Here is a 21,085-nt window from a genome sequence, read left to right on the forward strand (position 1 = left end):
TCCACAACCATGACAAGCTTTCGGATCACCGGAACGCCATGATGCTCTACAAATTTCTATGGTTATTATATAGTACATTGGTTAATATTAATAAAATGGTAATATCTATGTAAATCTCTGTAAACCAAAATGTGTGTTAGTTAATATAAGGAAATGGTAATAATGGTCGTTAATATCCCCAAATCTCAGCTCTGCTTTCGTCTTTCATGCAAACAACTGTGTTGGGCAGGAAGAAACGTAAAAAAAAAAAAAAAAAAAAAGCAGAAGTAAAACTGCATTATTTGACTCAGAATGCTTTACTAAAATCTTATAAGATGCACTAGTGGTAGTCCCCATCACCATCACCATCACCATCGGCATTTCTGATAACACACTCGGCAATTCTTCTTGGTAAGTAACTAGACACTAAAAAAAGAATGCTTATACTCTATAAATTGACAAATTTGACAAAAACAAAATAATGCTTATTATTTAATAATGCTTAAAGAAAATGAACACCATACACTTGACACTTAACAATATATAACTAAGCCAAATGAGTAGTTGAGATGTTTCTCTAAATTTCTACCTGTTTTGAGACTGTATGACAGACACACCCTTATAATGTTAAAATGTTCGTTTAATGTGCTTTAAGAAGCGTTTTCCTTTAAGGGAACAGAAAAACAGTACTGAAACCAGATGGGTTAGATAGTCCTCTGTAATACCTGAATTCTTGCTAACACTATACATTTTTATTTTTGTAAATGTGTTGCAAATGTAATAGCATCAAAATGGCCAAAGTTTTAGCAAGATATTGTGAAAAAGAGCATTAAACACGCAGTAATTTACTTTGAAACACTGGAATTCATTCCCGAAGCACTCAGATAAAGCTTTTTATCAGCTTTACTGTCCTGTTCCAGAATCTAAATGCAAATATAGAAGAATGCCATTATATAAAAAAGAAAAGGGTCATGTTAAGTTATTTAAAAGATGGTAGCTCCATCCACAAAAAAAAAAAAAATCCATGTCCTAATAGCAACTTGTGCACCTTAAAAAGCAATAAAATGCAATTGGCAAACAAACAAGGGCAAAGTGTTGCTAAGTCATCTATCTATAATTAAAATATTCTCCTTGTCTTTTGACAGATAATACTTGAACCAATGATGGCTCAAGGGCTCCCCCGGTTGCCAGTGGTGGTAGTCCTCATGTTTTTGCCATATTTCTTTTCATTGGACATGGATACATTCATTTTTGACTACTCTTCCAGGAATCTTTCTGCTGTTCCCCCTAATCTCTCCCTGTCGATTCAATACCTAGATCTCGCTCAGAATCGAATTGGGACCTTAAAGAAATATGACTTCCATACAACACCCAGGCTCTTTTTTCTCAACTTGTCCTGGAACATTGTGGAAGATATACACCCAGAAACATTTATCTGCACTCCTCTTCTCACAACACTGGATCTGTCCCACAACAGCCTAACAAATTTGTCCCACCAACAATACCTGGTGCAAGCGCAAAACCTACAGTACTTGGACTTGTCTTCCAACTTGTTCGTAGTTATGGCACTCGGGAGTGAGTTTCACTCACTCATAAAACTGAAATGGCTTGGTTTGAGTGCCAGTATTATTCAGGACAACAACTTTGCAAATATCTCTAACCTCCATCTCCAAACTCTTTTCATTCATGCTGAAAATTTGATGGGGTATGAAAATGGAAGTCTCGCGGGTGCAAAGGCAGAGAAAGTTGTTGTGCAAATGCCCAATAATGCTTTTGATCTGCCGATAATTGTTGATACCCTGTCATCATTTATAGAAGTAGAGCTGAAGGGGTTATACAATCCGGAAGACTTCCTCGGAATACTTATGACACACCAAGTACGGATTCAAACGGATAAATTACATCTGTCCTCCATGTGGACTACCTGGAAGATCATAACAACCCTCACAAACAGGGCCTTAATGTCATCCATTCACCATTTTACTCTGTCTAATCTTACCCTTCATGATATGATGGGACATTACTCTGTGATCCAAGGCTACCATTTAGATTCCTTTAGTATTAGACAGGCATCAGTGACTGTGTTCCTGTTTGATCAACAGAGTCTATATGACTTCATTATCAGTATACCTGCAAGAAATCTAACTTTTGTACAGACACCAATAGTCCATATGACCTGCCCAAAGCTTGTTAGTGTGATACAGGTGCTTGATTTATCAGACTGTGTCCTAACTGAAAATGTCTTCAAAAGTCGCTTTGGGGAATGTAATACATTGATCAATCTAGAAATATTGGTCTTGAAAAGAAATAATCTTAGAAAGTTGATGCCACTGGCTTTAAGAATTAAAAAAATGAGTTCGTTAAGATGTGTGGACTTCAGCCAGAATTCGCTGACTTATGAGGAAACTCAAGGTGAATGCACTTGGCCCTCGAAAATCACCCATTTGGATTTATCTTTTAATGAGTTTGAACAGATTGTGTTTAAGTGCTTGCCAAACACACTTATTAATCTCAACCTCCAGAACAACCACATCAGTGCGATTCCAGCAAATATTTCTCGTTTGGACTCTCTCAAAGTTCTTGATCTCACAACGAATCGTCTGCTTGACCTCCCAGACTGCTTGGGGTATCCAAATTTGCAACAACTTGTACTACGTGGGAACTTCATCCACGCACCATCTACAGATTCTCTCAAAAACTGTTCACACTTAAACTTGATAGATATCAGTTTGAATCCCTACATCTGTACCTGTCCTTTGAGAGAATTCACTAAACTTATTGATGACAAGGGTACACTGGGTGGCTCAAGTTCTTGGAACAAACAAAGGATCGCAATGGCCCATTGGCCAGATGGATATCAATGTAGTTACCCAGAACACTGGAGAAAAGCAGTGCTTCAAAAGCTCCGCCTACCCGAGGTCACCTGCAATGCTAGACTACTGGCAGTAACCATTTTGGTCCCGGTCATAAGCTTGATCATTGCTCTAAAAATTGTAGTCAAAAAACTCGATGTTCTTTGGTATATGGGCATGATTTGGAAATGGACTCAGCACCGTGCCAGAAGATCCCAACAACAAGCAGAAGATCTTGAAGGAATACGCTTCCATGCTTTTATCTCCTATAGCCAAAGAAATGCCAACTGGGTTATAGAACAACTCGTGCCCAAACTTGAAGGTGAGGACCCTACGACCCAAAATAGATTGAGACTGTGTCTCCAAGACAGAGACACAACCCCAGGAACTTTTATCCATGAAAACATCCAACATTGCATAGAACAATGTAAATACTGCATCTTTGTGCTGTCCCCTCACTTTGTGAAGAACGTGTGGTGTAACTATGAGCTGTATTTAGCAAGCCACAAGCAGATAGAACAAGGTAAGGACAAGATCATCCTTATTCTGCTAGAGCCATTGCCAACATATCTTATCTCCTCAGATTATCCGAATTTAAAGAAACTAATGGCTAGACGCACTTACTTAGAGTGGCCCCAAGACAAAGCTAAGCAGAGACTGTTTTGGGCGAACCTGCGAGTGGCCCTTCAAGCTGATCTACCAGATTCTGCTGAAGGAGAATAGAAAGGAGAAATGGAACTGGATGGATAAACCGCTCATTTAGACCCAAAAGGACCCAAACAAAGTCAATAACTGTACTGTTCACTGGTTCAGTACAAAACAGGTTTTTGCCAAGATTTGTATTTAATTAAAAGTTCATGGTGTACAACAATTATATAAGAATAACAGTTCAAAAAGTTGTTCCTTGTTTCAAATTAAAGGCATTTATACAATACATCTGAATGCAAGATTATTTAAGTTGTACGTCATATAAAATGAACAAACCGATGCTGTGATTTCCATCGTAAATCAAATAACATTTTCTAGTCTATCAGATAACCAACGACTGAAATGACCAAGTGATGCAGTCACCTGCCAAGGTAAGTACGTAGACATGAAAACCTTAAGAGTTCTGAGGGGTTCTTCATAGGAAAGGATGCAACCAGTGCAACCAATTAGCCAGAGGTTTCGCAATAGAGCAAAGAGCTTTAACAGACAATCGGCAGGTTAAACGAACCTGTTAAAAGTAAAACACTCCTGTTTTAATGTGTGTGTACTTATCCAAAATAGGCAACTATAAACCTTTCAGGGAGGTAACAAATGAAGGTTACAAAAGTCAATATTACATTTCAGGAAGGTTACAAAAGTCAATATTAAACAATCGGCTTTTTTTTTTTCGCACAAACTTTGCAAATTCAAGGAAGTGCAGAAGTCAAAGGAATCCAATGTAGATGTAGTGGAGATGGCAAATGTTCCAGAGTGCAATCCCTCCGTTGAGCCGAGTGACGGCGGAGACTTTGCTTGGTTAGTTAGCGATCTACGTGGTGACGAGTGGACATTAAAGATGAAGCTGACAGTTTATCGATGAGGAGAACCGGACAGGTGAAAGCACTTTCGCTTCACTCTCTATAGGTAGAGATGGACAATCTAGAACTTTCCTCCAAAATACATCTCGTGTTAATTCTAAACATTGCTATGGAAGTTATTTAGGGGGATATTTTCCATTGTCCCGACTCAGGGTAAAGACTGAATGAGGATGATTTTCTCATTAATGCAAAACCGATGTAGAACGGCGAGAAGGTTTTCTCCGCAGCGTGACACCTGGCGCTCCATGGCCAGCCGGAAATCTTCTTTCACACCCTTGGTAATGCCGCGAGTCACAGTGTGATGTCTGGAGGGAAAAAAACAGACAAAAACAAAAAGTAGGCAAGGGTGGAGTTTGTACTTTGCCTGCAATCAGATGTTATAAACGTTTACAATGGAGAACTGTTTTTAAACCTTGACTGAGATCATGTGATTCATCAGGTCATGACCTGAAACAGCTCAAGTCACATGTAAAGGCACACCCATATCCTCTCTCTCTATCTCTCACACACACACACACACACACACACACACAATTGTGTAATCTTTAGTTATCAACACACACACACAGCAGATAATTTGTGACAGGCTCAACACATCAATTGTAAAATACACAGATGCATAAAACACACTGAATTCATTCAACACCACCACCAACAAAAATGAACAAACTGCAACAGAATGCCATGGATCGAAACAAAAAAAAATTGTGAAATGAAAATCCTGTGAATTAAAAAACAAACAAACAAAAATAAAAACGGGAAATACAGCGACGTGTTGCGGCGTATGAGCAGGCTGGGAGTTTGGGAATGGGCAAGGTTTAATGACGAGGGTGGGGTACCTGTCAGCCTTCTGAGCCCCAGGAAGCAGCAGGGTATTTAACTCCACCCCCAGGGCGGGGTTGGGGTTCCTATGGACATCAAACACCAATTCATCAACAGCCCAAAAACAGGGTTGCATTCAAGACCGGTGAATGTTACCCCTGATTATCTCTGACAAATATAAACTGTGGCTCCAAAGTGGCATGGTAACAAAACCGTTTGCTAGCTACCATGCTAACTAGCAGACATATTAGCGATCAAGCCGATGAGCTAGCAAATTTTTTTTTTCCATTGAAACAGTTGGAAAACTTTTGTAATAGCTATTATATTAATAATATTACTTTGTTAGCTAGCGTCACAACAATGCTATGAATATTTCAGATATAACTAGCTTTAGAAGAGGAGCTCACGACAGCTAGCTAAACATAAACAACTAGCCAGCTAACATCGACATAAAATAGTATGTAGGACCCCTGGAATGACAAACTAATGCCGCCTCCTATTACATATAACGATGAAAAACTCTGTATCTTTCATGATATTTCTTCTATACCCTGAACCGTGTTGTTCCTACATGGTTTTTGGTCTTGAATGCACGCCGTGTGTATAGGTCAAAGGTCATTTGAAGCAAAATCAGCCACCACACAGTGCATATTAGAGGTTGCTAGAAGCTAAGCCAGCTCGGTAAGGTAGGGTAAGGAAAAAAAAAAAAAGTGGGAAACAATGTCAGATTATTTATTCTCCCCATTAGATGCGTTAGATTCAAATCCAAAATTATTGGCACCCTTCACAAAGCTTACGCAAAATCGAATGTGCGCAACTGGATTGTTAGATCCCAAAAAAGAGAATGACTTTTTTTTTTATTATAGAAATTAATTATTTATATGGTGAAATTCGTACATAATTCAATTCTTAAAGATGCTTCTACATTCAAGAAACTATTCCAACATACATGTCAAATTGTTCACGATGAGAATACAAGACTTTTGTTATTCCGTATAATATAGAGATTTTTGCTCGTTTTCAGGCAGGGTGCCCGTAATTTAGGAGCCAACCAAAAGAGGCTTCGTCCAAACGAAATGAAAAACAACAGCTTCTTCATTAGTTGCTTGCTATTACGTTATATTTTAAAGAAGATGAATAAACTTACTTAATGAGCATCCCCTGATTGGGCAATAACTCCAGTTGGACCCGCCCACCCTCTGTCGTCCGGAGGTATGCGAATTCTTCCAACATGTCGATATCTGGGTTGGTAGTCAAGGGAGCCAACAAGAGAACCAGCACTAATCCAACACAGTTTAACATATTGTCAAGTTCTTCCAATGTCCTTACCAGGTCTAGCTACTAACAGCTAACTAGTCTAGCTTTCTAACTACATTCGATTTTTGCAATCAACATTTCTTGTTTTTTTATACAATAAGGTCACGGTGAAGGATACTGGTGACGTAGTTAAAGAAGTTCTCGTACTGAAAACTTCCCTGGTCGCAAATTTTGTCCACTGCCTTCAGAAACAGAGTCTCTCCCTGGGGCCAATCGTACTGCAACAGAACGATCACATGACCTAAAGACAGGTCATCTCTGCTGCTGTCGGCAAACGCTCGCAACTAAAAATGGACAGAGAGGAGATTTAACCGGTATTCATTCCTCCATCATTTCTAATCCTGTAAAGAAGTGGTAGGAAAATAGTGAGTGAATAATGGTGGATGTGAGGGTTTACTTTGAAGCAGGCCAGCATCAGTTGCAGGCAGAAGGGCAGAATGTCTTTGCTAGTGCAGGGGATGAGCCTCAAGTCGTTGCCTACAAACAGAAAACCATTCGAGTTGACTTAAGTACCCGTTGTGAGCATTTAATCCCGAAATGGCACATTTAGACCCTATACGTTTTTATATAGGATCAAAAGTTTTTGGACACCCCACCATAAGATTTACACATGTTTTATAGACATTCCATTTCACATTTAGTCTCTATTTGATGTTAATATAACATTCCACTAGATTGTGTGGAGATTTGTGTTAATAAAGTCAGGTACTGATCAAGGTGAGGTGAGGAGGCCTGGGGTGCAGTCAACGTTCCAATTAATTTGTTCAATGGGGTTGAGGTCAGATCTTTATAGCAGGAGATCTTCCACTCCAACCCATGTAAAGCAGATCTTCATGGAGCTGGCTTTGTGCACAGAGGTATTGTCATGCTGGAACAGGTTTGGTTCTTCTAGTTCAACTGAAGGCAAATTGTGAGGCTACCACATCCTATACAAATTGTGCACCTCCTATTTTGTGGTAACTTTTTGAGGAACAGTCAGGTGTCCCAACATTTTTTTGTCCATATACTGTAAACAATGCAAAATAAGAGGCAGTAGTCAACATTATGCATAAAGTGAATCTGAATATGCATAACTTTTCTTGCATCCATACTGCCAGGCCTATTTAAATATAACATAAAAATAAGTTTGAAAAAAAAAAAAATACATTAAGATTCCGGGTGCTGAACCCGTGAAAGATTAACTCTTTTTGTTCAGAACTCAGGAATGGACGCACTTTTCTTAACTTTGTTCCTTCCTCGGTTCTGCTCCTCGCTGGACTTGGTTGCCTCCTGGTTTTGAGGCATGAGACCACCTACAACCTCCAAGAGCTTCTCACAGGCCAGCTGGGGAATAGAACACAACCCACGCACACAAAATCAAGCCTGGAAATGACATATGACAATCATGATAAATGTGTGTGTGTGTGTGTGTGTGTGTGTGTGTGTGTGTATTACCCGGTACTCCCCGAGTGCATAGTGACAGGACGCTTGCTGGATCAAGGCTCTGTGTGTCTCCAGGCTTGAGGTTGATGTGTGTGTGCTCTGGTTCTGTTGGGGCTGAAGAGACGACAATTGCACCAGGCTTGACAGGGCTTTCCTGTAATGACCCTGAAACACACACACAATTAAATAAAAAAATACATATAACAAATATGGTATAATGACATCTTGTATTACTGTATAGTTGTAATATAGATGTAATGAAAAAAAGAGACATGGGAGTTTATGGTATTCCAAAAATAAATAAATAAATGAATATATTTGCCAGATTCTAGTTCAAATCCATAACACTATTCTTCTTCCTTCGTGTATAAGGTAGTGGGGTCAAAACTTAAATGCTTCCACCCCTTTAATGAAGTGCACTAGCTCAGCTTGGTACTCATCCAGCAATCCGATAACCCTTAGCTCCTACCTGATATATGATCATATCGGTGAGAAATATCCGGAACCAAAGCCAGCTTTCGGTCTTCCATGCTGCGCAGATTTTGTTGAAGTCTGCAAAAAATAAATAAATCAATTTCTTCTGATATACAGGAGTTCACCAGTAGAGGGCGTACACAAAAGGATCAATCGCATGCGTATGCGTAAAAACGCACGCTGTACCCGATTCCAAGGTCTCGTGCGAATGCAGGAGGTCCCAGCTCTCCCTGGCCGTTCTGAAATGCTCTAAAGTCTCGGCCCATGCCGGCATTTCGGTCTGATTCACCAAAACGTGTCTTCCTCGTCCCAGAATGTCCTCGTCATCAGAACTCTACACACAAGTATATACAAAAAGAACTTGCTCATCTTAGAGATCTAATAGTGATACCTGGATACATTTTCACGTTTCCCGTTATAATGGTAGCCCTCATGCCTCCATTTGTCTCATGGTCTCTCTTTCAAGTCTCCGTGATTCTCACCATGGTTTTCTCACGCCCGTCTGCAAGCTTGCGTTTTTTGTGCGCGTGTTTTCCGCTCGGCCTCTCTGGCTCGATGTTGTTAAACACGCTCGAGAGATCCTCCACCAGAACCCATGGAGACGAGCCCAGAGAATTATGACCTGACACACACACACACACAATACAATCTTATCTACAATCTAAAAAATTACATTTTATAGCCATTTCATACAACTCTTTGAATCATTGCTTTAACCTAACACACACACACACACACACACACACACACACACACACACACCTTGAAAGAGAGAGGGCTGCACTGTGGAGATGTAAAAGTGTGCACTACGGAAGAGCACTAGTGTGGAACAGGTGACGATTTGGGCGCAGCAGCGAGAGAAAGTCTCGCCCTCCAGACCGGGCAAATATCGGCACAACTCCCTCACCCGCTGCAGTAGCTCTGAGTATGTCCTGCACACACACACACACACACACACACACACACACACACACAAAGATTAGTCGATGGGGATGGATAGATGGTCTATTGATTTTTTTCTACAAGTTGCAACCACACACACACACACACACACACACACACACACACACACACACACACACACACACTTACCTGGTGACCTTCTCTCCCTGCCACTCACACCTCAGCCCCACCGACCCGACAATCTCCAGCAGCCTCTCCCACGGCTCCGCCACCAACGACGACTTCTCCGATAAGCCGTCAATCACCCCGCGCTGGCCCCGCCCCTTTCCAGGAGACTTTAGCCCGCCCCCTTCCTGAGGTCCTAATTAAAATTTGACAGTCCAAAGAAAATAGAAAAACCCAGTCATTGTTTAACAAAAAAAACCCCAACCAAATGAAAATAACGACTTTAGAATTGAATATAAAAATTGTAGAAAGCAGTGTGTGCATCTACACTATACGGACAAAAGTTTGTGGACACCCGACTGTGTGCTTTTTGAGCATCTTGTTCGATATTCGCTCTTAATAATCGCCACTCTTCTGGTAAGACGTTCCGGTAGAGTTTGCGGAGATTCATTCAGCCACAAAGGTGCCTGGGGTGGGGTCAGTGTTCCAATTCATCCCCAATGCAGACCTTAATGGACAGAGGATGGGGTTTCCTAATTCCGATCCAGAGGCATCCCGAACAATTTGCCTCCGACGTTGTGGTAATGGTATGGAAATGAAAAACATCTGGCGGGAAAACCTCAGGTGTCCCAATTCTTTTGTTCATATAGTTTAGAGTGCAGTCCTGTATATTATTCTGTAAGCGTGGAACTGTTACCAACCCTGTAGCTGCGAATCTGCGCCGGGACCCCGTGTCACATATCCGATGTAAAACTCGGCCGCTTTGTGCATGTACTTGTGCAGGAGACTGGCAGGAAGCCGCATCTCCACGTTATTGATGATCAGCGGCAGGACGTCGCATACTGCATGGGGAAACCGATATCGTTATCGATAAACTAATACAAAAATCGAAACGTAGAGACTTTATTGTCATTGTAGTGATGCGATGAAAATAGTTTGGCAGCCCTCAGAGACCAGCAGCAATAAGACAATGTAAGAATAAACAATAGGAATAAATTGCACTAAAATATAATAATATTTTACTATGTACAATGAAATTTATGTGCAGAGGACAAACACTGGAGTGCAAACAGGATTATTCGAAATAATGACATTTGGCACAAGTTGAACTAATGACTGCTAGGGAGATCCGGGACCCCCCCAAGATTATTTTGGTAAAAAATATATGAAATACACAACAACTGGTGACCCCCATAAGACTTGACTCAATTCGAGCACTGGTTAAGGCGTTGGACTTTGGATTCGAATGCCATGAAGGTCAAATCCCAGCCACCCCAACCTGCCACTCCTGTGCCCCTTAGTAAGCCCCTTAACCCCATAGCTGCCCAGTTGTATGGAGGGGATAAGTTTAAGTCGCACTGGAAAAGCGCGTTTGCCAAATGCCGTAAAAATGTAAAAAAGTCAAATAGTTGTACTGGAATTTGAACTCACAACCTTCTCCTCTAAAGTCAACATCTTAACCAATGCGCTCCCACGTCCCCAATCTAGAACACCGGTTCTTGTAGATGGAACGAAATGACGTACCAAACAGTTTCCTGTAACAGTTGACAGGCGTGTCCAAGTCCTGCATGTTCTCCGCCTCCAGCAGGGACTCTCCCAAACTCACCTAAAGCCAAGGAGAAGTTTGTGGATGCTTTCTGAACATTCCCAATCCGCATTTAGTCCCCATTCCACAGTGGGAATAAAAGCAATAAGAGCAGTTCTTCTAAGTAAACATTAAAACCGTATCACACTGACTGGAATGGATGTGTGTTTCGCTCACCCCGTGCTGTACCACAGACTCTGGGAATCTCTTCAGCAGCAGCAGGTGCATCTCGGCTTTCTCCAGCGTGTTGAAACACTGTTCCGTAGCCTTTAGAAGCATCTGACACTGCACAGGGCCTGGCAGGGTCTCAAACACACCTACACAGAGTGCACAAAATCTTTCGGTTAGCAGTGTCGGACATGGTCCACACCCCCCCTACACATGTATACACACTAACACACTTTTGAGAAACTGAGCATGCTTGTCTTGGGTGTCGTTCCTCAACGCTGCGGTGATTACGCTGATCTCGCGCCACACCACTGGCTGCTCGGGGAAATTGATGAATCTGGAAAAGGCAAAAATCAAACCGCTGGAGTCCAAACGAAGTGTGACGTTGAAATGTACGATTAGTGGAAGTTTAATATAGACACAATTGGTGTTAAGCATTGGCAGCTCAGCATTTTTATTATTAGGGTACCGGAGACATTACTGTTTTATTTATTTATTTTTTTTTATTTCTTCGACACTCACATGTCGTAGAGGAGTCTGCCGGCCGACGAGGTCCTCTCAGCATTGCGCTCGATCATATACATCTCATACTGCAAAAGACAGGAAGAAAAGAAAATAATGGAGTTTTGCAACGCAGCTTGAAAAAAATCTAATTGCATGCCACCCAGATGAGGACGGGGTTCCCTTTTGAGTCTCTCAATTGTTCTTCCTCGTGAAGTTTTTGGTTTGTTTATTAGGGAACTTAGAAGGAACAAACTCTAGGAATTACAATCAGCATTACTGTATGAGCTTCTGACCAATCAGATTAAACCAGTCAATGTATGGCGTTCAGACTAGGTGGCCAGTTTATTAGGTACATGGAGTGACATCATCATCATCATCAGTGATTTTGGACCATTCTCAGGGCAGCATGGACACTGACGTCCATGCACAAGGCTTATTGTGTGTGTGTGTGTCCCGGAAGTCATGCATGTTCTCAACAAAGCATGCTGGGTTATACCGATCTGCAGCAGGAAAGCCATTAATGAAGTGAAGATTCGATTAAGTGCACGTTTGAAATGCGTGTGTGTGTGTGTGTGTGTGTGTGTTTGCAGTCCGCACCTGTATGTTAAAGTCGGCCGGATAGAGCGTGCGCGCGGTGATGAGCCAGGCTTTGGCAGCCCACGGGTCGACGGGCACGAGCTCGCGCGCGCGTTTCACCAGGAAATCGCAGTCGCCCTGCGCGGACATGGTCCCTGCTTCAGCTCCAGGGCTGCGCGTGCAACCGAGGATACTCGAGACCCTTTATTTACAAACACCCAAAACACACCGTAGAATGGAGCAGACCGGATAGCGGCAGAGTCTACTGCGCATGCGCGTTAACGCTGGTTTCACTTCTGGGGCACGAGGATGTGATAGAATAAGAGTCGGTCTCAATGCAACTAAAGATTAACGCACGCCATCAGTACAATTTTAAATAAATGTAAAAAAAACAAAAAACAAAATGATCTGCTGATTTGTGCCTATGTCCAAAATAAAAATATTAAGTTTTACAACTAACCGGTGCTATTCTGACCAAGCGTGTTACCACGTCTGCAATTTCTTCAGACAGCAAGTTATAACAAAAGCAAACGTGAAAGTCTGTGTGAAACTGGGTAAATCTGGCACAGAGATGTTTGACAAGAGGAAGAACATCACCGGAAACGGCGAGAGATCAGGAAGAACTTCACTGAGCTCCACCCCCGAAAATGTCGAAACCTTTCAGCAACTTGCGTATAATGATTGTCGGCGACGATCCACGTGATCTCACTTCCTCACCCACCCTCCTCGCCAGATTTGGCTCCTATGGATGTCTTCCTCTTCCCGAAGATGAAGACAACTCGTATACTGAGATCCACTCTTCCAGGAAGGATTTCTACTAGATTTTGGAACATGGCCATGTGGATTTCTGATTATTCAGCCATAAGTATCAGGCATTGGTGTTGTATAAGGAGGTCTGGAGATTCCAGTTTATCCCAAAGGTGTTCAGTGGGGTCGAGGAGGTCAGGGCTCTGTGCTGGACACTCAAAGTCCGCCAGCCCAAGCCTAAGACAAGTGTTTATGTACCTCACTTATTTATTAGAGGTGCAACGGATCGCAATTGATTCATGATCCGTATGGACAATCGCAGAATCTTTCGATGTTGTTTTTTAAGTCATTTTGTAAATACACAGAGTATTCGTGTTCACGTGAATGGGACATGTTAATCGGTCAACAACAATGGCTAACGTAGGAGCAGAAGAACTTGAAAAGCATCATTCCAATGGCATGCATGGGAGCATTTCCTTGCTGTAACTGCCACAAAGTGGTGTGCTTTCTCCAGCATGCACCTCTAGACTTGGAGAGGATGCTCGATTTCTAAATAATGTCAATAAATCAAAATTCACCATATTTGCCCGCTTAAAGAAAAGATAGCATATGAACCTGTACTGCATTCTATAAGTTGAGCACAGCAGAGTTTTTTTTTCTAATTTCATAAATAAGACTTTTTTTTCTCCTAAACTGAAGTTCTTATATAATTTTGCACAATGTTTGAAGGTCCCCAAAGTTCATGAGTTTTGCAGTACATGCGGTGTACAAATTGGATGCGAACCCAATATCCAGTCTCTGGACTCATATCCCAAGAAAAAATACATTTTTCTACTTCTCTTTTAATTCACCAATTTGTTACCCATTTACATTTCCAAAATTCAGCAGACCATTTTAGGAATTAAATAAATCTGCTCTAAATCTGGTTTATTTGAACCTGGAAGAAAAACACCATTAGTTTAATGTTGAGAGAAAATATAGTTAAAAAAGGGCAATGTTTTTAAAGTACTTCAGAAAGAAGTAGGTCTTTAGATCTATAGATACTAGAACAGAGTAGAGTCTCAGAGTATTCCTTTCTTGATGCACCTTGCTGGCCAGTGGCATTTACATCAGATCGTTCCTGTAAATTTTAATAGGTGAGGCCTTACAGCAGAGCCAAAGAAATGTGCAATTATCCAGGCTTTCACTTGGGCAATGGAGCTGTTTGTGTTTTCATGAAAAGAGAGTGCTAGATACTGTCTAGATAAAAAAAAGTTTCTATGTGGGGGCCTGCATCTGCATTCTCATGATTTTTCTCTTTCTTTTGTTCTAAACACTAAAACTTTAGACAAAGACAAAGCATCATCTGTGAGCTTGTGATGATTCTCACCTGAGACTTGGTTTATTTTTGGGCGGTATCTATGCAAAATGTGTGTTGAGCAATGAAAAAACAAACCAAAACAACAACACAAAGCACTAAAAAAAGTTACCCATCCACCCGAGTCTTTATCATATTATTATCTGAGCTTTAACAAGTTTCATCAAGTTTTTTGTGACAAGAATAGTTTCACTTTTGTTTTTTTCACATACACATAACTGTGCATACAGGTGAATAGAATCTAAATCAAGAAGGACTCCAGCAGGCAAAGTGACATCTTTGTTTAAAGGTATGTTTTACGTGTTTTATATTTTAACTGTCCTCGAAAAAGCGTCGGAAACCAGAATAAAAGCCGGATTTCCCGTGGTACAGTATCTCATTAAATTGATATGAATCATGAACTGCAAATACAACCATTTTATTTGAACTTGTTTATTGAAGTATTTGGCGCTTTTTAGTTTTTTTTCTTTTTAAGCGTACATGCTTGTTATTGCTTTATAACATATATAGGTTTGGTTAGGATTAAAACCAAACGGCAACATAAAATAATCATAGAACAATCAAGTGTTTATTTGCACGGTCACACCCAGGAAAGTCACAAGACAGACTTAAGTTGGATAATGTGGTGATTTTAATTGCATTAGATATCAAAGTTTCTATTAAAAAAATCTTTAAAACTGGATTGCATTCATATTCTATTACATTAGATTTATATCCACCTGTGCTCTTATATATAAAGGTATTTAGTTCAGTGCTTAGGGGAATTGAACAAACATTCATGAGTTCTAACTTATATTGCTAGACCTTTGAACAAGGTCCTAAACCTTTACTGTCTCTGGTGTAGCCTCATTTCTTTAAGTCATCATCAAGAGCTCTCTCAACAATCATTATCTCTGTTTCAACCCTTAGTACAAAATGAATTGTTTGCATTTTTTGAAATGTAGCACAACTTATCCAAGTTGCCCCCTCAAAATTACCCCCTTACCCCCAAAAGTTATGCCGATTGTGTATCGTATCTCGTAACACCAATTTTTTTCCAGCTTTGGTAATTAGTGAAAAATTTTAGATTCTGCAGATTCAGAGACAGCCAACTGAAAGCAAGATGGCCTTCTGGAAATCCTGTGAGTTTTAATTATTTTTGTTATGGTCCAGTTTCCTGTTGAGTTAGTGGAATTTTCTAAGGTGGCTGAAAGTCTATGTCAGGATCATTCTTTTCATGTGTGAGAAAAGTTGTGTGTAGTGTTCTATCCTGATGTTTTTTGCCTCGAAACCTACATTTGTTATTGTTACATAGAGTATGCAGAAACAACGAGTCCTTATAAACTGGGTTATAATATGTTGACTATTGTTAAATCATCTTTTCACATTTAAATACAGAAAAGTTAGTATTCCCAAGAGTTGTTTTCATGATATAATTCACAATGAGTGGAGTAAAACCAAAAAAACAGTCAAAGGTTATACCCAAAAATCAGGAAAATCTCGATGTTTGACAAACTCCACACCTGGCCTACAGTCCATTCCATTTATATACTCTAAAATATATATACATATATAATGAAAATAAAAAAAATGTGGAAACACCTAGTCTTTTATGGTTTTTGAGGCAGCCATGCATGTTCCTTTTGTTTCTACAGAACAAACTAGGTAATGTAATGGTATGCAGATTTACTTTGACCCAGCAAATATAGAAATGTACAGATGTTTCACTTTATTTTAATTGTAAAATAGTCCATAGTGTAAATTTACACAATCTTAGCAACTGAATAGTTTCTCAAAACATCCAGCTGAAATTCTTTGCCATGCATCTTGTAAAACTTGCCAAATGTGTTGTTCTTTCTAAACTTGTGATCCAGTTCATCCCAGAGCAGTTTAATAGGATTTAGGTGTGGTGACTGGGCAGGTCATTCTATGATAATTAACACTTTTCAGAGCATGGACGTATGCTTCGGGTGTTTGTCTTGTTGTATGGTAAAGTTGGTCTCAATTAGTCGCAGTCCAGACAGAATTGCATGGTACATGGTATCCATAAAGATATAGAATGGTAGCCATGTTGGTTCCCTTCACCCTGAATAAGTCTCCAACCCATGTTTTTTTTCCTCTTACCTAGTTTATTTCATAGAAACAAAAGGAGCATGAAGTTGTCTCAAAACCCATTATGGACTAGATGATTACAAACTTTGAAAGACAATGTATATATTCAGTTACATGCTTCTTCAATGTACGGAAATTTTCTCAAACTGTAACATGGATTCTTTCTTTTAGTTCAGAAATTTCCACAGGACAAACCCAATTCTAAAGGTAAGAATTTCAGAAGACTTTAAGATAGAAAAATAGAAACGAGTTCATAAGAATCTTAATCCTAAAAATGAATTTTAGGGCTTTATTGCATATGTTTCTGGCCCAAATTTTCCCTAATTATTATAAGATTTTATGTACTAGTCTAATGTTATCTAAGTAAAACATACACTATGTGGACAAAAAGTATTGGGACATCTGCCATTTACAGCAATATGTAGCTCTTCCCCGAACTGTTAACGCAAAGTTGAAGACACAAACTTGTATTGGATGTCTTATTCTTAATTTATTTGAGGAGAAAGTCGGCCTTTCTGGTGCCCAAAAGTGGCAACTGAAACAGCTATATGTTAGCTAGATACATTTTTGATGGGTTAAGTTAGCATACATTTGAATTTCACATTAATAAATTCAATATATTTTACATTTGGCCGTCGGTACATCTTTCAAATAAAAAAAGACTTGGACTATGGAACTTGCTCACCCTTGCACTGAGGAAAACACCTCTTATTTATTAAATTCATTTTCAACTGAAAACCCATTTATTCTTTCAGATACTATATAATTTTTTTTCAGAATTTAATATAACTGCTACATGCAACTGCATTGGCTTTTGTTTTGGTCTGGGCTAATGTACATGTCTATATTGTCATTTTGATTGTTATGTATTGTTCTTGATTGTAGTTTCCTTGAGCTCAGGAAAGCTGCTATATAAATGAAACTTTATTATTAATAGTATTATCATTATTTATTAATGATTTAAATTTTTTCTTTCATTAATCAATTTTGTTTAGACGACCAAGCAGATGGTGTCAGTAAGTTTTCTCCTCTGTTCATTCCCACTTGACTCAAACATTAAATTCATAAATGTGGGGGGAGTCACTGTCCTATAAGTAGCGTATATATTAAAATGAAAGTGGATGTTGGGACATGTTACATTCAAAAGCATTAAAATTAGTTTTACATTTTGAAATATATTTAGTTAATCACAGATTCAGTTTGTAATTTGATTGAATTACAATCAATGTATGTAATTAAAACCGTAATGAATACATTAACATTCATTTATTTATATATATCAAATAATTTAAGTTCATTTATTTCATAAGAACTGTTTTATAGAGCTGGTGATTGTGTTAATCTTTACACATGATGTTTTTGCTTTTAAACTTGTTTCTGTTCACAAATAGGACTATTTTATTATATAATATCTACTCCATTACTCATTCATTTCTATTTTTCATAGTGTTTGACCAACCGTGGAGAAACATAAATTGGATGTAAGCATACATTCATGCATTCGATTGCAATTCAAATCAGGGGTTAAATACATACACATTTTTTGAAACAAAAATGATGTAGTTAAATATTACTGGATCAGGAAGTTAAATGTTGCATTGTGAGTGTAGTATTTTCTTGCTAATTGTGCTGGATAAATTTGGCACGACCCCGATTGTTATTGCTCTTATCATCAAGTCACAAGCCTATTTTATTTTCCATTTATTATCATGTAAATTTATTTCTACAACAGAAAAAGTGAGATAGTGGAAGAGCTAAAAGAGTTTGCACTCTGCAATCCCGAAGTCAAACAACTCAGATTTCTGATGGCCGGACCCATTGGGGGTGGAAAATCCAGCTTTGTGAATTCCGTGAATAGCGCATTTCAAAACAGAGTTACGAACATAGCAATCATGTCGACAACAACTAACACCAGCTGCACCACAGTAGTGAGTATCATCTATTATATTATCATTATATCATGTATATGCAGATTTGACTTGAAGTGCAAATTTTTAAGTCAAAAAAAAGAAAAACTAACAAAATGAAAAGAAATAAATGAATCACTAAGCACATGAAAAGTACAAAAAACCTTTACTTGAGCATGAATGTAAACTGACAACAACCAGAGAGTGCAGTAAATGGTGAGGTATATACAGTAGAACCTCCATACTCGTGACCTTGACACTTGCGACCTCTGCAGTTCGTGACTTTTCATTTGGAACCGGACCAAGTTATCTGATTGGCTCCAAAGTTCGGAGTAACATATTAAAACAGAGTTTGTACTAATAAATTTCATCAAAATGATTCAAATACTATTTTATTGTATTATTCACTTAAAGTAGTAAATAAAACATTTACTACACTATAAAACATGCATCTATAAGTTTTCCAGATTTGTAAATAGTAAAAAAAAACAACCTGATGATTTCTACATGTTTCATGTGTTTTTCACTGTAGTACAAAAATTACAAAATCAAAAATGGAACCGGTGGAACTTTATCATTTATATTCACTGACACTATGGGCCTGGAAGACGGCCAGGAACATGGAGCTCATCCGGGTGATTTGAATAACGCATTACATGGCAACTTGCCAGAATGCTATAAGGTAAAAACACAATATATATTTAAATATATTCAAATGTTCTAAAGTGATCATCAAGTAGGCTTTTGTTGTTATTCAATCCATATATAGTAAAACAAAACATTTTCCCATGACCAAGGTGCTACATAAAAGACTAAATTAAATATTAACACAAAACTGATTAACACACCACATAAAGTGCACAATGTGATGCAGATTTGATGCAAAACAACACATGGCAGTGAGATGGGAAACATAGTGAAGTTGCAGCATTGACCTGTACAGTACATGTGTAATAGTGCAAATGATTTGTCCATGTAATGATAAATACTATACATGTAAACCCTGGATGTTTAGCAGCTATTTTGTGTAAACAGCGATTTTGTGTAAAATCGCTCCTATTCTCTTTCTTAGTAAACTGCATAACAAAACTTTAGTTGTACAACATATATAGATAGTAAGGCAGTGTTATAGCGACTATGTCCAATTGGATCCATACCAAAAATACTGAATGTTAGATTTTAAGGATTTAACTGTATACACTAAAAAAAACTAGATTATATCTATATATAAATATACTCAATGAATTACAAAATATGTATATCTTATTATCTCTAAAACAGTACAGATATCACTGCATAATGCTAAAATTCATCAATAATGACCATAGTATTTAACTTATGCTCTGTTTACAGTTTAATCCTCTCAGATGTTTGACATCTCAGGATATAGGCTACATTAGCAAACCCTCATTGGAAGAGAAGACACACTGCCTGATCTGTGTTGTGTCAGGGAACAGCATTTCTCAAATGTCCAATGAGGTCATTAGCAAGCTAAAGCAAGTCTTTAAAGAAGCTACTGAGATTGGTAAGTAAATCTGTAAAGAAAACTGCACAATTGTCGTTTTATTGTCATCTGTCCATCAAACAAAGTTATTGGACAACAGATCTTATATAAAACTCTTAATAACTTTTTTTTTATTTCAGGAATCCCTCAGGTTGTTATCATGACCACAATTGATCAAGTTTGTCCTCTGGTCAAGAAGGATCTGCAAAACGTCTACAAAAGCAAGAAAATAAGGGAGAAGGTCAGTCATTCAGAATATTATTTCTGAAAGTGTACCACAAGGAACCAGAAGTAAATGAATGCATATAATGTGACTGTCACTTCTTTCTGTTAGCTGGTATTAAAATGATTAATGGGTGGTTAGGGCTGAATTTTTACCTTTTTTTTCTTTACGTGCAGATGGCGGTATGCAGTGACACCCTGTCAATTCCTATGACCTGCATCTTTCCTGTAAAGAACTACCATGAGGAGACAGAAACAAACGATGACATTGATGTCCTCCTCCTGTCTGCACTGAAACAAATCATACATTTTGCCAATGATTTCACCGAAGAGCTCTAAACTCTTCCTAATATAAAAAAAGTACTCCTTTAAAGTGTTGATTCTGATAAATCAGTCAAAAAAAATCTACTGTATAAGTAATAAATCAGAGAAGAGGCATTTAAAAGACATAAATATGTACTATTCGACCATGTAATAGTATAATATTGAACACCCTGCTATTTTGCAAGTTCTCCCACTTAGAAATCATGGAGGGGTCTGAAATTGTCATTGTAGGTGCATGTCCACTGTGAGAGACATAATCAAAAAAAAAAAAAAATCCAGAAATCACAATATATGATTTTTAAACTATTTATTTGTATGATACAGCTGCAAATAAGTATTTGAACACCTGTCTATCAGCTAGAATTCTGACCCTCAAAGACCTGTTAGTCTGCCTTTAAAATGTCCACCTCCACTACATTTATTATCCTAAATTAGATGCACCTGTTTGAGGTCGTTAGCTGCATAAAGACACCTGTCCACCCCATACAATCAGTAAGAATCCAACTACTAACATGGCCAAGACCAAAGAGCTGTCCAAAGACACTAGAGACAAAATTGTACACCTCCACAAGGCTGGAAAGGACTACGGGGAAATTGCCAA

At 38.8% G+C, this 21,085-nt stretch overlaps 3 protein-coding genes across 6 annotated transcripts; 2 read left to right on the forward strand and 1 right to left on the reverse strand.

Moving 5' to 3' along the window:
- Positions 1 to 300: 300 nt before the first annotated feature.
- Positions 301 to 3,767, forward strand: tlr1 (toll-like receptor 1). Its single transcript, XM_046866061.1, has 2 exons — positions 301 to 390; positions 1,125 to 3,767. The coding sequence occupies exon 2, from the start codon at positions 1,140 to 1,142 to the stop codon at positions 3,552 to 3,554; it is 2,415 nt and encodes an 804-aa protein (XP_046722017.1). The 5' UTR covers positions 301 to 390; positions 1,125 to 1,139; the 3' UTR covers positions 3,555 to 3,767.
- A 283-nt stretch (positions 3,768 to 4,050) lies between these two features.
- On the reverse strand, positions 4,051 to 12,624 carry ints10 (integrator complex subunit 10). Of its 2 annotated transcripts, XM_046866062.1 has the most exons (18): positions 12,354 to 12,624; positions 11,775 to 11,842; positions 11,486 to 11,589; positions 11,262 to 11,401; positions 11,024 to 11,105; positions 10,201 to 10,341; positions 9,524 to 9,695; positions 9,194 to 9,363; positions 8,914 to 9,053; positions 8,618 to 8,765; positions 8,427 to 8,509; positions 7,970 to 8,122; positions 7,750 to 7,858; positions 6,933 to 7,012; positions 6,654 to 6,819; positions 6,366 to 6,459; positions 5,236 to 5,304; positions 4,051 to 4,701 (listed from the first exon to the last, which is right to left on the reverse strand). In XM_046866062.1, exons 1-18 carry the CDS (start codon positions 12,480 to 12,482, stop codon positions 4,545 to 4,547), a joined length of 2,205 nt encoding a protein of 734 aa, XP_046722018.1. In that variant the 5' UTR covers positions 12,483 to 12,624; the 3' UTR covers positions 4,051 to 4,544. The 2 variants fall into 2 exon arrangements, with proteins under 2 accessions (XP_046722018.1, XP_046722019.1); XM_046866063.1 differs by lacking the exon at positions 5,236 to 5,304.
- A 190-nt stretch (positions 12,625 to 12,814) lies between these two features.
- On the forward strand, positions 12,815 to 20,759 carry LOC124396774 (interferon-induced protein 44-like). Of its 3 annotated transcripts, none has more exons than XM_046866065.1 (10): positions 12,815 to 14,725; positions 15,477 to 15,557; positions 16,699 to 16,734; positions 17,523 to 17,543; positions 17,975 to 18,008; positions 18,260 to 18,455; positions 18,967 to 19,116; positions 19,788 to 19,959; positions 20,079 to 20,179; positions 20,338 to 20,759. In XM_046866065.1, exons 2-10 carry the CDS (start codon positions 15,539 to 15,541, stop codon positions 20,497 to 20,499), a joined length of 891 nt encoding a protein of 296 aa, XP_046722021.1. In that variant the 5' UTR covers positions 12,815 to 14,725; positions 15,477 to 15,538; the 3' UTR covers positions 20,500 to 20,759. The 3 variants fall into 3 exon arrangements, with proteins under 3 accessions (XP_046722021.1, XP_046722020.1, XP_046722022.1); XM_046866064.1 differs by having other exon boundaries at positions 15,503 to 15,557; XM_046866066.1 differs by lacking the exon at positions 12,815 to 14,725 and having other exon boundaries at positions 14,746 to 15,557.
- Positions 20,760 to 21,085: the final 326 nt, after the last annotated feature.

This window comes from Silurus meridionalis, chromosome 14 (genome assembly GCF_014805685.1).
Source record: "Silurus meridionalis isolate SWU-2019-XX chromosome 14, ASM1480568v1, whole genome shotgun sequence".
Taxonomy (NCBI): domain Eukaryota; kingdom Metazoa; phylum Chordata; class Actinopteri; order Siluriformes; family Siluridae; genus Silurus; species Silurus meridionalis.